The sequence below is a fragment of the Camelus ferus genome, chromosome 32 (genome assembly GCF_009834535.1).
Source record: "Camelus ferus isolate YT-003-E chromosome 32, BCGSAC_Cfer_1.0, whole genome shotgun sequence".
Taxonomy (NCBI): domain Eukaryota; kingdom Metazoa; phylum Chordata; class Mammalia; order Artiodactyla; family Camelidae; genus Camelus; species Camelus ferus.
The window spans coordinates 8,063,886-8,077,099 of NC_045727.1; the positions used below are offsets into that span (position 1 = coordinate 8,063,886).

General features: G+C 45.4%; 2 protein-coding genes across 6 annotated transcripts in view; both read left to right on the forward strand.

Moving 5' to 3' along the window:
• C32H12orf49 (chromosome 32 C12orf49 homolog) overlaps window positions 1-13,214 on the forward strand; it is a 317,095-nt gene that overhangs the window by 16,659 nt on the left and 287,222 nt on the right. The gene's annotated exons all lie outside the window — the stretch shown is intronic.
• On the forward strand, window positions 146-10,272 carry LOC116660960 (60S ribosomal protein L17-like). The gene is given in 2 exon segments (XM_032471694.1): window positions 146-5,914; window positions 5,916-10,272. Coding segments are annotated over 2 exon segments (516 nt in total). The 5' UTR covers window positions 146-5,821; the 3' UTR covers window positions 6,339-10,272.

Consider the following 13,214-nt stretch of genomic DNA (forward strand, 5'->3'; position numbering starts at 1 on the left):
ATGCATGTTCCCTCAAGGTGGTTTATTTTTTATTTTTATTTTAACAGCATCCTCAGGAGTGGGCCCGGAATACGGTGTTCTAAAAACTCAGATGCTGTTCCGTTCTCATCCTGTGTCAGCTTCCTAGCAGCTGGCACCATGTGCTTTCAGGTTTTTTTTCCAGTGGTATTTGGATATGCTTGTTTACCTATGTGCACGCACCATTTTAACCAGAAATTCTGCCTTGTTGTCCTGGGCGGTTTTGTTTTCATTTCTTACACCACTATTGAAGTGACTGGTCTGCTCAGCGGTGGTACAGCGGAAGCCTTGGAAAGTCACCTGCAAGACAGCCTCCTCTCCTCTCCTGTCATGGAATCCTACCTTAAGGCATTTCCTAAGTGGAGATACGTCTCACAACGGACTGTAAGTGGTCCTCCTTTATTGCTTTCTGCTTCTGGAAATGTAACAGGTACAGACATTTGATTTCCCTATGGTTTACTAAGAAGAACAAAACCCACGTTACTCTCAAGGTGCTATTAAAAGACTCACATCAACCTTCAGTGGAGCTGGACACACAGGCTGCTGGTCCATATGCTCGAAGCGCTTCTGTGCTTTTGGTGTGACACCAGCCCTTCCTGGTCATGGCTGAGGCATCATACCCCTTGGGTAGTATGACTCTTTGCTCTCAGGAATTGATGCACACGTCTTTACCGGAGCCCCTGACTAACCCCAGGATCAGGCAAGGTCTTGGTCATTTTTTCGGTTGTTCAGCTTTTGACCTTGGAGCAGGGCGCAAGTTTTACAGTCAACTTCCAGCGCTTTTATTTCGGTGGAGATTTTTCTTTGGGCCATGTTTGCTGTTCTGTATATTTCTGCAGTCTGTATAGTGGAAATTTCCCTAAACTTTCGGAACCGTTACTACTTCTTTTTTTAAACTTTTTTTTTAAATTTTTTTAATTGTTTTGTCCAACTACTCAAAAATGTTTTAATTAATTTTTTAATCTTTTTTGGGAGGAGGTAATTAAGTTGTTCATTTTTTAAATAGAGGTATTGGGTATTGAACCGAGGCCCTCAGGCACGCTAAGCATGTACTCTACCACTGAGCTATACCCTCGCCCCCTCCTCCCACTACTTCTTACACTTATCTTCCTAAAGTAGTTTGTCCCCCTAAATCAGCTATTCTTAGAGGGTGAACTATCTGGCAGTTATTTTTTAATGTTAGATCCCAGGAAATCTACTCAATTTGCATCGGGCTTTTCAGATTCTGTGGGTCTTCACCAGTGCTCAGTCAGACTTTGTATGTGAAAGTAATGGGCACATCTGGGTGTTTCACTATCTCATTCCTTTTGGTAACTCAGTCTGTCTTCTGGTGGTTGTCACTGACCAGCCTCTCCTTGGAGCTTATTTGAATTTTTGAGCAATAACGTAGAATTACTGTGAAAACAGTTGACATCAAAGGTCAGCCGTGCATTTGAATATTGGCTAGCACAATTTGCATTTTCACTGCTTTTACAGTCTCTATAACTTAGGTAGAGAATTAAGCCTTGCTTGTTCCCACTCCGTAGATGGGGAAATAGTGAGAATGAAGTGACTTCCTGGGGTCCCCACTGAGATTTCATGACGGACCCAAAACAAGAGCTTCATGTCTGGCTCCGGTTCCACTGTCCTCCTCACCACCCCTTGCCAGCTCCAGTGCTGACTCAACTGTAAACACTCCCGTGAGGGCGTGTGGCTTTGGACCAGGAGAGGGGAGAGGTGGTATAAGTAGCCAAACTGGGTTGATAATACAAAGGGCATTTTCACTTGGCCCTAGAGCATGTTTTTTTTTGTACTTAAGTCAATTAAGAGGTGTGTTCACTGTTCTGGAAACTTAACGGTACTGCAGACTCTGTAAGGAAGCCACCTAAAGACCTGGAACGTCATGGGCATCCCCAGGCTTCCAGGCCAAGAGCCCTCCCTGATCCCCTCTCTGGTTTGTTTCTGGTTCCCTTGACCAAAGGTTTCTAGAATTAGGGACCTTGCATTAGTTCTGTATGCCTAGAGCTCAGCAAAGTGTGTGATACACATTAGGGTTTTAGGAAGAGATCAAAGAAGGGATGGAAACACCTTCAGTTCAGAAAAAAATTTTTTTTTAATCCCAAGTGTTTAGGGCTAAAGGTAATTGGGTAATTCAAAGCATTTCCCATGATTCTGAATCTTAATTGCCATGCTCATTGCTGGAGCAATAAAGATAAGATAGGTCCTAACAGGGAAAGAAACATTCTGTAGAAAAGGGCCCTGAGATGAGCATGGTCAAAGGGTGGATACCTGCCTCCATGGCACCTGGGATGTGGGGTGGCCTGGATCCTGTGGCATTGGAGCTGACTTTGAAGGGCAAGCTTGGCAAGCTCTTGGAAAAGCAGGAGGTAGGATTTTAGAGCAGGGTTTGCAGCTTTCAGCCTGCTCCTAGAGCTGACTTGAAGGCCTGCTGGGGAGTGCCTAGGTGGGTGAGCCTGCAGAGGCACTGTGGGGGAGCTGCGTGCAGGTTCCGGGCAAGCTGTTCCCATCGTTGGGGATTGTAAGTGGGCAGAGATGTTGCTTATTTGGCCTGTTCTTTACAGGCAGGAGAGAATTCTACCTAAGGTGGACTAACGCATGGCCTTGGGCAGTTTCCTTTCCTCTTCTGAGTCCCAGGCCCTGCTCTGTAACATGGGATCACATCTGCTCCTGTGGGGTTGTTGTGAGGTGTCAGAGTGAGTGAGGGCCCAGTGCTGGGCAGGAGGTCGTGTCCGCAGCCCAGCGGGGGCCTAACATCAGGTAGTTGGCAGGGTGGGGATGGGTGGGCCCCTCTGGTGGGAGGGTGGCAACTACAGAGCTCTTGGTATTATTTTTATTACTATTTCTAGAAGAAATCATGCTAAAGATTTAAAAAATGCAGGTAATTCAGAAGTACATCAAGATGAAAATAATAACTGAAATCACACAACCTAGAGATCAGCCTCAGACATTTTTTCCCCCCTCATGATTTTCTAGACAGAAATGAGAATTTTTTCCTCTTGAAAACAGTCCTCTGGTGGATGTCTTTCTATGTTACACATACGCCTATCTAATAATTTTAATGACCACATGGTGTCAATTTCATGACATTAATGTTATTCATCCCTTGCTGAGGACATTTAGCTTACTACTTTTTTTTTTGGCCACTACAAATAATGTACTGAGATTTGCTTTCATGTGCACATTTGTATGTTTATCTCAGAACTATTTTCAGTTTGTACTCCCACCTGAAGTTTGTGGGAGTGTCTCTTGCCACATCCCTGAGAACCCCGTGTTATCATTTTTCAACTCTTTGCTAATGGATCTCAATGTTATACTTGATATTTACTTAATTTCTAGTGAGATGAACCCCTTCCCATGTTTTGACTGGCCATTTATCTTTCAGATGTGGTGAAGTGCTGTTTGTGACCTTGGCTGGTTTTTCTCTTCATCTTTTTCTTACAGAACAGCCTTCACTGAAGGAGGCCTTAAACCCCTCTTGTCTTCCTCAGGCCTGCATTACTTAGAAGCAAGTGGCTTATGTATTAACAAACTAACTTTTCCAGTTAATCTAGGACGGGGAACAGGGGCAGTTTTGCCCCCAGGGAGTAGTTGGCAACATCTGAGACATTTTTGTCACAACTGAGAGAGGGTGTAGTACAGGTGGTGGGCAGAGACCAGGGCTGCTGCTGAACACCCTGTGGTGCACGGGGCAGCCCCCACTACACAGCAGCATCTAGCTTCAAACATTAGCAGTGCTGAGGTGGAGAGGCCCTACCCTCGGGTCACATTTCCCCCTTCAGTTATATAGAAAAACTGCCAGGAGCTGAGAGCCGACTTTATTATATCCCTGCCCTTGCTTTCTGCCGTGCCCAAGTGCTGCTGATTAAATTACCCTGAAATCCCACAGGGCCTGCTGCTTCCTCGCAGGTCTCTACCAGCCCAGTGCTGTCTCCAGGAGTGGCTTCATTACTCTGCTGCAGCGTCCCTCGTGCGCCGACACAGTCCAAGTTCAGACACCCTCCTGTCTGCAGAACGACCCACAGGTTTACAAACAGCCCCCTCCCCACCCGGCAGATCGGCTCTCCCCAGGCCCTACAGCAGCTCTCTGCACAGAATGACTTTGTGGGTCGGGGGAGGAGAAATGTCACTACAGATTACATTTGGAAAGCTAGTCACTCTACTATAAAAAGGTACCACATAAGTAAATAGTAATAATTAAAAAAAAAAAGTAGCTGGTGGGATGATGAGAGTTCTTTCCTACACAGCACTTTTCCCGATGGCGGCATCAGTGCACTGCCCTCCAGGCCCTTTTCCTGTTCGGATTCTTCTAGCATAGGTTGTCCTCATGGTCTGAGGACAGTTTTGGGTCCAGGATCCCTGTTTTTGCTCAGTCACATGTCTGCGACGTTTCGCGTCCAGGCCGCTTTCACAGACACGGAGAGGAACAGGTGACCCTGCGGACGGTGAGCGAACAGCGGGAGTCGTGCCTGCCGGCCCCGCAGACCCTCGCCCCTTATCTTCATGCTTGTGCACAGCTCGCCTCGTGTCTGCTGTCAGAGCTGAACTGCTGGACTTGTTACATACAGAAGTACAGCCTTCAGTATTACCATAAAGAAACAAAACAACTGGCCAATTACACCCATGGGCCAAGCAGTCAATCACACGTTTGGACAGGGGTCCAGCTGTACTGTTTCTCAGGACTGTGCGTTCTGTGGACCCAGAGGAACCAAAACACATCACTGCTAGAAATGCATTATTTGTAAGTGGGTACTTCCAGAGTTTTTGGTAGGGTCAATAGCTCCTCCAGTCTTTGAACTTTTTAAATTCGTAAGTTTTTTATGCAGCATAGAGTAGGCAAGCTCGGGTCAGCTTGCATCCAGATTACCACAAAATCAAAAGTGTTCGCTAAAAGAGAAAAGTGGTGTTGCCAGTGAAATTCAAGATTTCAGACCGTGTTGGCCACATGTCACTATTAACACACACTCCTTAGTAACAGCAGTCTGAGCTGTGAGTAGCATCCTAATTTTATTGACAAGAACACAGGCGTTAGTCACTTTGAGTAAATTAACCTCTTTTGGCTTTGGTTTTCCTCATTTGTCAGAGGAGGGTGATCGCTGAGGTATCTTGCAGATCCAAAATTCTGATTTTTGTCTTACAGCAAGGCCAGGGCCTAGCAGCTTGGCGTTGGCTTTGATTCTCACAGGGAGTGGAAACCAGCCATCCGGAGCCTGTTTTCCTCAACCCAGGGCTTCCCCTTCTCTCTTGAGGGTTTCAACTGGGGCTCCCTGTTTTCTGCCTCTTTCTCCTCAAATTTTAGATAGACACTGTATTCTCTGCTGGGACCAACTTATCTTGTACTGCTACTCTGCACCTGTGAAGACAGCTGCTGTGGTTTCCATCATAAAAACAGCTGCCTTTTGGCAGGGAGGCATGGAACTGGACTGTGTGGCTGTACCTAACAGTGCTAAGTTATTTAGGCCTGCTTGACCCGAGATACTCAGAGCATCTTGGAATTCCCGTTAAGGGCTTCTGCAGTCATCGCTCAGTAAAAGGTTTTCATGGCATTTCTTTTGTGATTGCTAGGCAGAAACCTGACAATGTAGAAAATTACATTTTAAAGTGTATGAAATTACAAAGAAATTAAATTGTGCCAAAGTAGATTCCTATCCTCCCAAAGATAACCACTAATGAAAGTTTCACTGTAAAGTTTTGCCTGTATTTTGCACATAAACATGTATTTTCCATTAGTACATAAATGGAAGTATAATCCTGCTGTACATATTATTTAAGAATAAACAGCTTTTCCGTTAGGTGACCTCTAAAAATGGTTCGCTATTCACTTGACCCAGAAAATCCCACAAAGTCATGCAAATCAAGAGGTTCATACCTTTATGTTCACTTTAAGAACACTCGTGAATACTGCCCATGCCATTAAGGGTATGCATATCCGAAAAGCCACCAAGTATCTGAAGGATGTCACGTCACAGAAGCAGTGTGTGCCGTTCCGTCGTTACAGTGGTGGAGCTAGTAGGTGTGCCCAGGCAGAACAGTGGGGCTGGATGCAGGGTCGATGGCCCAAAAAGAGGGCTGAATTTTTACTGCACATGCTCAAAAACACAGAGAGTAATGCTGAACGTAAGGGCTTAGATGTAGATTCTCTGGTCACTGAGCACATCCAGGTGGACAAAGCTTCCAAGATGCGACACAGGACTTACAGAGCTCATGGTCAGATCGACCCTTACACAAGCTCTCCCTGCCGCGTGGAGATGATACCTGCTGAAAAAGAGCAGGTTGTTCCTAAACCAGAAGAGGAGTTTGCACAGAAGAAAAAGATACCCTAGAAGAAACTGAGGAAACAAAAATTTATGGCCTGGAAATAAATTCAGCAAAAAATAAACGCAAATTAAAGTATAAACAGACAAGTAAACAGATCCTGTTAGATTGACTTGACCCAATTATAGCAAATTCATTTCCAGAGCAGAGAAAGTGTACATTTTATTTGAATCATCTGGCCTCTTAACTAAAGCCTGGGTAGGGTTGAGAGCCCGTTTAGAACTGCACACAAGTTTGGCCTTGCGTTTCTGCATCCCTTTTCCTTGTCTGGTTTTTACAGTAGAGAAACAAATCTTTGTGTTCCTCATGACTAAGTTAATAGGCATTGTACCTTGGCCGGAGTTGACCTGCATGAAGCATGCAGAGGACAAAGCCAATCGCAAGAGACTCCCACTTTCTTGAGGGAGCTAAGAGGAAAAGATGGGGAACCCTGCTTACAATATCCCATGCAGGCCATCCACTTCAGTGATTCATTAAATACAGAAATTTAAAATATATATATATATAAAACGACTGGGAAGGACACGTGGAGACTGGATGTCTGGTGCAGGGAAAGGATGATCTGAGCTCAGAGCAGCCACGTTCCGCCCAATGCCAGCTCTGCTTTGTCAGATGTCTGGTCCACCTGATGGTTTTTGAGGGCATGAGGGATGTCAGTTTCTGAGGATTCTCACAGCTGCTCCATGGGGTGCTGTTTGGAGCTGGAATCTTCTGTGCTCCCCTCCACAGTCTCGGAGGCCCAGAGTCCCCCACACACAACACTGGACTCAGTTTCTCCAGGGAGGGTTTCATCTGGGCAGTAGTCCAGGGCGTGCCCCAAGAGCTCAGCCCCTGGCACCCGCACCCTTCCTGAGCTTTGTCTGCAGCCTGCTAAGTGCCAGCTTGGAAGCCCGAGATAAATAGTCTTGCAGCAGCTTAGCAGTCGGCTGGGCTCATTTATTTGACACAAATAAGCTCATTGACCTGATTTAGCGCAGGGAGGAACCACGGAGTCCAGTCCAATGTGATCTTAAAGCCCTGTCTTTTCACCGCAGCCTTTTCGGACTTTCAAGGACAGACGCGATTTAAACGATGATGCTCGTGGGCGCTATGTCAAAGGCAGGAGAGGGGAGAGAGAATGGAGAGATGGGAAGAAGAGGAAGGGGAGAGAAGTATGAGCTGCTGGTGGTACGAAAACCAACAGTTGCTCTCTGTGCCACTTGGTGGCACCAATTCCATAGGTTTTCTGTGCTCAGCATAATTCCTGTCAGGAGACCGTGGGGCCCGTGCCTTTGCGGGCTCCCTCTCTGCAAGACAATGAAGCTGTTTCTGCGGACGGACGGAGAACCATCTGGTGGTGATGGTTCTTTCCCGGCACCTGTCGATTGATTCTGTGCTCAGGGACTCAGGGGAGTCTCCTTTGCAGGGAGAGGGAAATAGGTCTGCTGCTGGTGCTGTCAAAGACCTGAGGCTTAACTCAGTGTGCGTGACAGCCCCCTCCTTCCTCCTGCTCTCCCATTCACCAAGGCAGAACATAGGACAGTCTCTGGAGGACTCCTGCCCAGATGGAAAACATTTGGAAAGTGCTCACAATGTACCATCCTGCACACCCGTCATCACTTTCACACGGCACCACCTTCCGAGGCAGGTGTTCTTATCTTCATTTTAAGAGGATTTAACCTGATGCTCAGGCTAAATTTTGCTCCAGGTTTTACCGTCAGGTGGTGGAGCCATGTGCCAGCCTCAGAGCCCTTGAAGGCGCCTGTGAGCCCAGCCTCGGCCTGTTGTGATAGCAGCGACTGTCTTCCCATCATTTCTGGTGCGAAAGGCTTCTTATTTAAATTCTAACAACCACCCTTACAAGGCTAGTAGGTCTTTTTATCCTCAGTCTAAGGAAATAAAGTCAGAAGTTAATTTCTTTGCATAGGGAAATGCTATCAGGATAGTGATTGAACCCAGATCTTTTTTTGCTCTTGGACCTGTGCTTTTATCCCCTGTGATGTAGTAAGTGCCACACTGGGCTCTGAGCACTGAGGAGGGGGTCCTAGAAGGAGGCGGGGTTATCTGTTCCGAAGCTTGCTGTTTGGCCCTGGGTTTGGATCATCCTTGATTTAAGCGAAATGTTTCACCTTTTCACTGCTTGTCCTTCCAGGAAGGGTTTTTGAAGAATGCCCTGGAAGGTAAACTTAGCCTTTCAGCACAGCCCTGGTGAGAAGGCTTTATCTTAACATTGTTTTTAACACCAAGCAGAGTCCTTATAATGAGCTGAATGGTTCCCTCCCACTGCCCCCAAAATCTGCATGCTGAAGTCCCGACCTCCCAGTGCACAGAATGTAGCATATTTAGAGAGAAAGTCTTTGAAGAGGTGAGGCCTTGAGAGTGGCTTCTAATCCAATAGGGCTGTGTCCTTATAAAAAGAGGGAGCAAACCAGGGCTTCAAGAAGGCCGCCGTCTGCAAGCTGAGGGGAGCCTCAGGAGAAACAAGCCTACTGACACCTTGATCTTGGACTTCAGCCTCCAGAACTGCGAGAGAATAAACTGTCGTTTGAGCTCCCGGGTCTGTGGTATTTCTGTGACGGCAGCTGCACTGGCTGATACAGCCCTTGAAGGAAGCGCTGCTGAGTTGATACGTAAACCCAAAGGACAGCAGGGGCAGGGGAAGCACTGAGTTGTGCTGCTGGAGTTCTTCCTGGCTCTAGGGTGTCTCCTCTTTTCTGGGCCTGTTTGCCCATCTGCGACAGTGTACACGGGAGTGTGCACCAGGTTCCTTCCAGCCCTGGCCTTCTGGGATTCTAGCCGGTAGCTACTAGACCCGGAGAGGGCTGCTTTGCCTCCCGGGGGATGTGTGAGGAGTTTTGGTTGTCATAACGTGTGTGTGGAGGGGCTGCTGGCCTCTCGTTGAGGCCCCGGATGCGGCTCAGCATCTTAGAGTGCACTGCAGATGCCCCGCACGTCCCCCAGGGTTATCCAGCCTGTGTCAGCAGTGCCGAGGTGGAGAAACCCTGGGTTACACTTTGTTGCCCCTTGAATGGTGATGACACGGAATTGCCGGCCCCAGTGGTTCCTTTAGCAGGTACTTACTTGGCACGTGCTGTGTGCCCGGCTCTCTGCTGGGGAGCGTACAGACTGGAAGACAGCCTCCTGGAATTTAAAATCGAGTTGATCCTGAGCCTCAGGTTGTGGCAACTGTGGTACCTAATCACATCCTGAGGTGTTGATGCTGCCATCCCCCTGAGGATAAACTGTCAGTTTGGGTTTCCAGAGAAAGTCTTTTATGCCTGGACAGCACAGACACCATTTATTTAGTCCTACCTCATTCATAGGTCTACACTAGTATAGCTTGTTTCTTTCCAAAAAGGATTTGAGGAAACTCTACATATTTGTATGTAATACTGATTAGCAAAACAGAAATTAAATTAGAACCAGTCTAAAATAGAATGCAGATATGAGACAGCAGTACAGTTGATGCGATTGAATTTCTTGGCAGCAATGGCAAAAAGGGAAATACTTCCCTCATGTTAATACAAAGCATTAATGACATTGTACTGATCTTTCCTCAGAGGATGCAAAGTCTACAATAAAATTTTCATACGGGCTTTAGACAGAGGAGACCGACTGGTATTTAGTACATATACTGTGTGTACCAAGCCTACCAAAAGCAGGCATTTTTGGATGTTGGATAGAATGATAAATTAGAAATGGTCTCTGATTTCAGATAACAATGTCTGTTGGGGGACACAGGCAGTTATGTCACTACTTGTCACTTGGGATTTTACACGTGAGAATAGAGGAGTGTTACTCTGAGCGAGGCAGACGGGAAAGACCTATGAGTAGAATGACATGTTTTCTAATTTTTGTGATTTTTTCTAATTACAGAGTGACACATTGCATTGTAAAAAAATTAGAGAAGTAACGAGAATAAAAGCTGTCATAATCCTTCCATCTGTAGATAACCGCTATTTGGTGTGTGTCTCTTCATACACGTACACGTATATTAATATATTTAACAAAAAAGGAAATTGCCATCCTGTTTTCCGTTTTGTAACCAAATGAATGGCCCTTGAATGGGGCTTTGACATCTGAGTGGGAGATCACGAGGCCTGCGTGCCGGGTCGGCTGTGGAGTTAGGTAGCCAGGGTCATGGCCCACCAAGAATACATTGATCCAGGGAGATGGGTAAAGGCCCACTTTTCATTGCAAAGCACCAGGGGGCGTTCACGTGGTTACAGAGATTGGTGTGTTCCCCGCCACCCCTCGCCTCTCCTGCATTGTGCTGCCCAGCAGCCCTGGAACTGTGTTTTCTGTAGCAGCTTTGTTGAGATGTAATTCACTTACCATGCAATTCACTCACTTAAAGTGGACGATTCAGTGATTTTAGTCTATTCATGGAGTTGTGTGATCATCATCACAATCAATTTTAGAACATTTTCATCATGTTGGAAAGAAATCTCGTACCCATTAGCTGTCACCCCTGACCCTGCGCCCATTCCTCCCAATCTGTCCAGCCCTTGAGAGCCACTAGTCTACTTTCTGCCTGTGTAGGTTTGCCTGTTCTGGACATTTCATATACATGGAATCATACAATACGTGGTCTTTTGTGTCTGATTCCTTTCGCGTAGCATCATGTTTTCAATGCTTGTCTGAAGTCGTAGCATGTTATCAGTACTTCATTCTTTTTTTAAAAAAACTGTTTTTTTTACTTGAAATAGTCATATACCATACAGTTCACCCTTTTTAAGTGTAGTTCAAGTTGTTTACAAAGTTATGCAGCAACTACCACTAACTTCAGAACATTTTCATCCCTCCAAAAGAAACCCCATACCCTTTGGCAGTCATTCCCCATTCCTCCTCCCCATCGGTCCCTGGCGATGATTAATTTACCTTCTGTCTCTATGGATCGACCTTTTCTGGGTATTTCATATAGAGTCATACAGCATGTGGTCTCTTGTGACTGGCTTCTTTTACTTAGCATGTTGTCAGAGTTCACTCTTGTAGCTTGTGTCAGTATTTCATTCCTCTTTATGGTTGAGTAATATTCCTTCATATGGATTAACCATATTTACTTACCCATTCATCACTTGATGAACATTTGGGTTGTTTCCACCTTTTCACTGTTGTGAATAATGCTGCTGTGAACATTTGTGTGTGAGTTTTGTGTGAACATGCGTTTTTAGTCCTCTTGGGCATATACTAGAAGTGGAATTACTGGGTCACGTGGTAACTCCACGTTTCACCTTCAGAGGTCCTGCCGAACTGTTTTCCAAAGCAGTTGTACCATTTTGCATTCCCACCAGCAATGTATGAGGATTCCAGTTATTCCACATCCTTGCCAGTGCTTGTCATGGTCTGCCTTTTGGATTATAGCCATCCTAGTGAGGATGAAGTGGTATCTCATTGTGCTTTTTGACTTGCGTATCCCTGATGGCTAATGATGTTGAACATCTTTTCGTGTACTTAGTAACCGTTTGTACATCTTTGGAGAGATGTCTGTCCTAGTCCTCTGCCCGTTTTTGAGTTGGTTGTCTTTTTATTCTTGAATTGTTAGAATTCTTTATATATTTTGGATACAAGTCCCTTATCAGATACATGATTTGCAAACATTTCCTCCCATTCTGTGGGTTGTCGTTTCACTTTCTTGATGGTGTTCTTTGAAGCTTAGAGTTTTAATGTTAATGAAGTTCAATTAATCTAATTTTTCTTTGACTGCTTGTACTTTTGGTGTCTTATTTAATACTACTTGATCTTTAATGAATGATACTATTCCTTGGAATAGATGTAACGTAAAGGGGTAATTATTTGATTCTAATTTGCATAATGTTCTTTGTTTTAATTCATTTGCCTCTCCCCCCCCCCTCCGCACCCTCCAAATCTTTATTCTGGTGACATCTGGAGTTAGACCTCAAGCCATTTGCCAGTTTTGTCAGAGCCCTGTAGCCTTTGTAAACACTGTTCTGTGTGCCTCTTTTTCTCCCCTATGAATGTGTTCAGTGATGCCCAGAGCTCTGCAATGCAGTAGACAAGGTAGGTGCACAAGTCTCCAGGTAGCATGACTTCAGGTGCCCTGACATTTCATCGCCAACGTTGCACTAATGCAACCTCGTGGGACCACATCGCCATCTTCTGGCAAAGATGGGAGAGTGCAATGCCAGGAGCTTGAAGATTCTACGGATGGTCTTTTTCCTTGTTTCCCTTCTCCACAGTGGATCATCAGGTACCAACTAATTCTGCTCATTCTGACCTACTACTTTATAAGGTCTTTCCACCTTTGGAGGTAGTGTTTAAATGTTCAGCCACTTAGAACAGCCGAATCTGTTTTCTGCAAAGTAAGGAGCTTGTGTGGTTCTTCTTTCATGGGCAACTCCAGGTGTGTGAAAAACTTGATCATTGAGTAGGAACCAGTAGTTTACCTCAGGTGAGGTTGATGAATGCAGGTCGTTTTTCATGTCGTGTGGGCAATATTATTACATTTGTTGAGTTCCTGATATTCTAGGACTCTCTCAGGTGGATCATTCTGCCTCCTTCTCCCAGCCTTCCCAGGTATACCCGGTGTATGTGTTGTCCCCACTCTGCTGATGAGGAGAGTGAGGCCCTGGAAAGATGAATGACTGACCTTTGTTTTCTAGAACGGAATGGGCAACTTTTTTGTTTTTAATGACTGATAAAACAGGGTGTGAAATCATTAGTATCCAGTATAATGCCTTACACTCTATTTCAGTAAGTTTTTATTGAATAAATAAATTTAAAAAATAGAGAAATTCTGTGTCCTGACTCCTGATCTACTGTCTTTTCACCACACCCAGCTGCTTCTCCTATTGTAAGTGCCTCAGTCATTTCAACAAATATTTGCAGTGTTGTGCAAGGAGAGAACAGGTGCTTCTAACTTTCAGTCTTTAATAAAAGGAGTA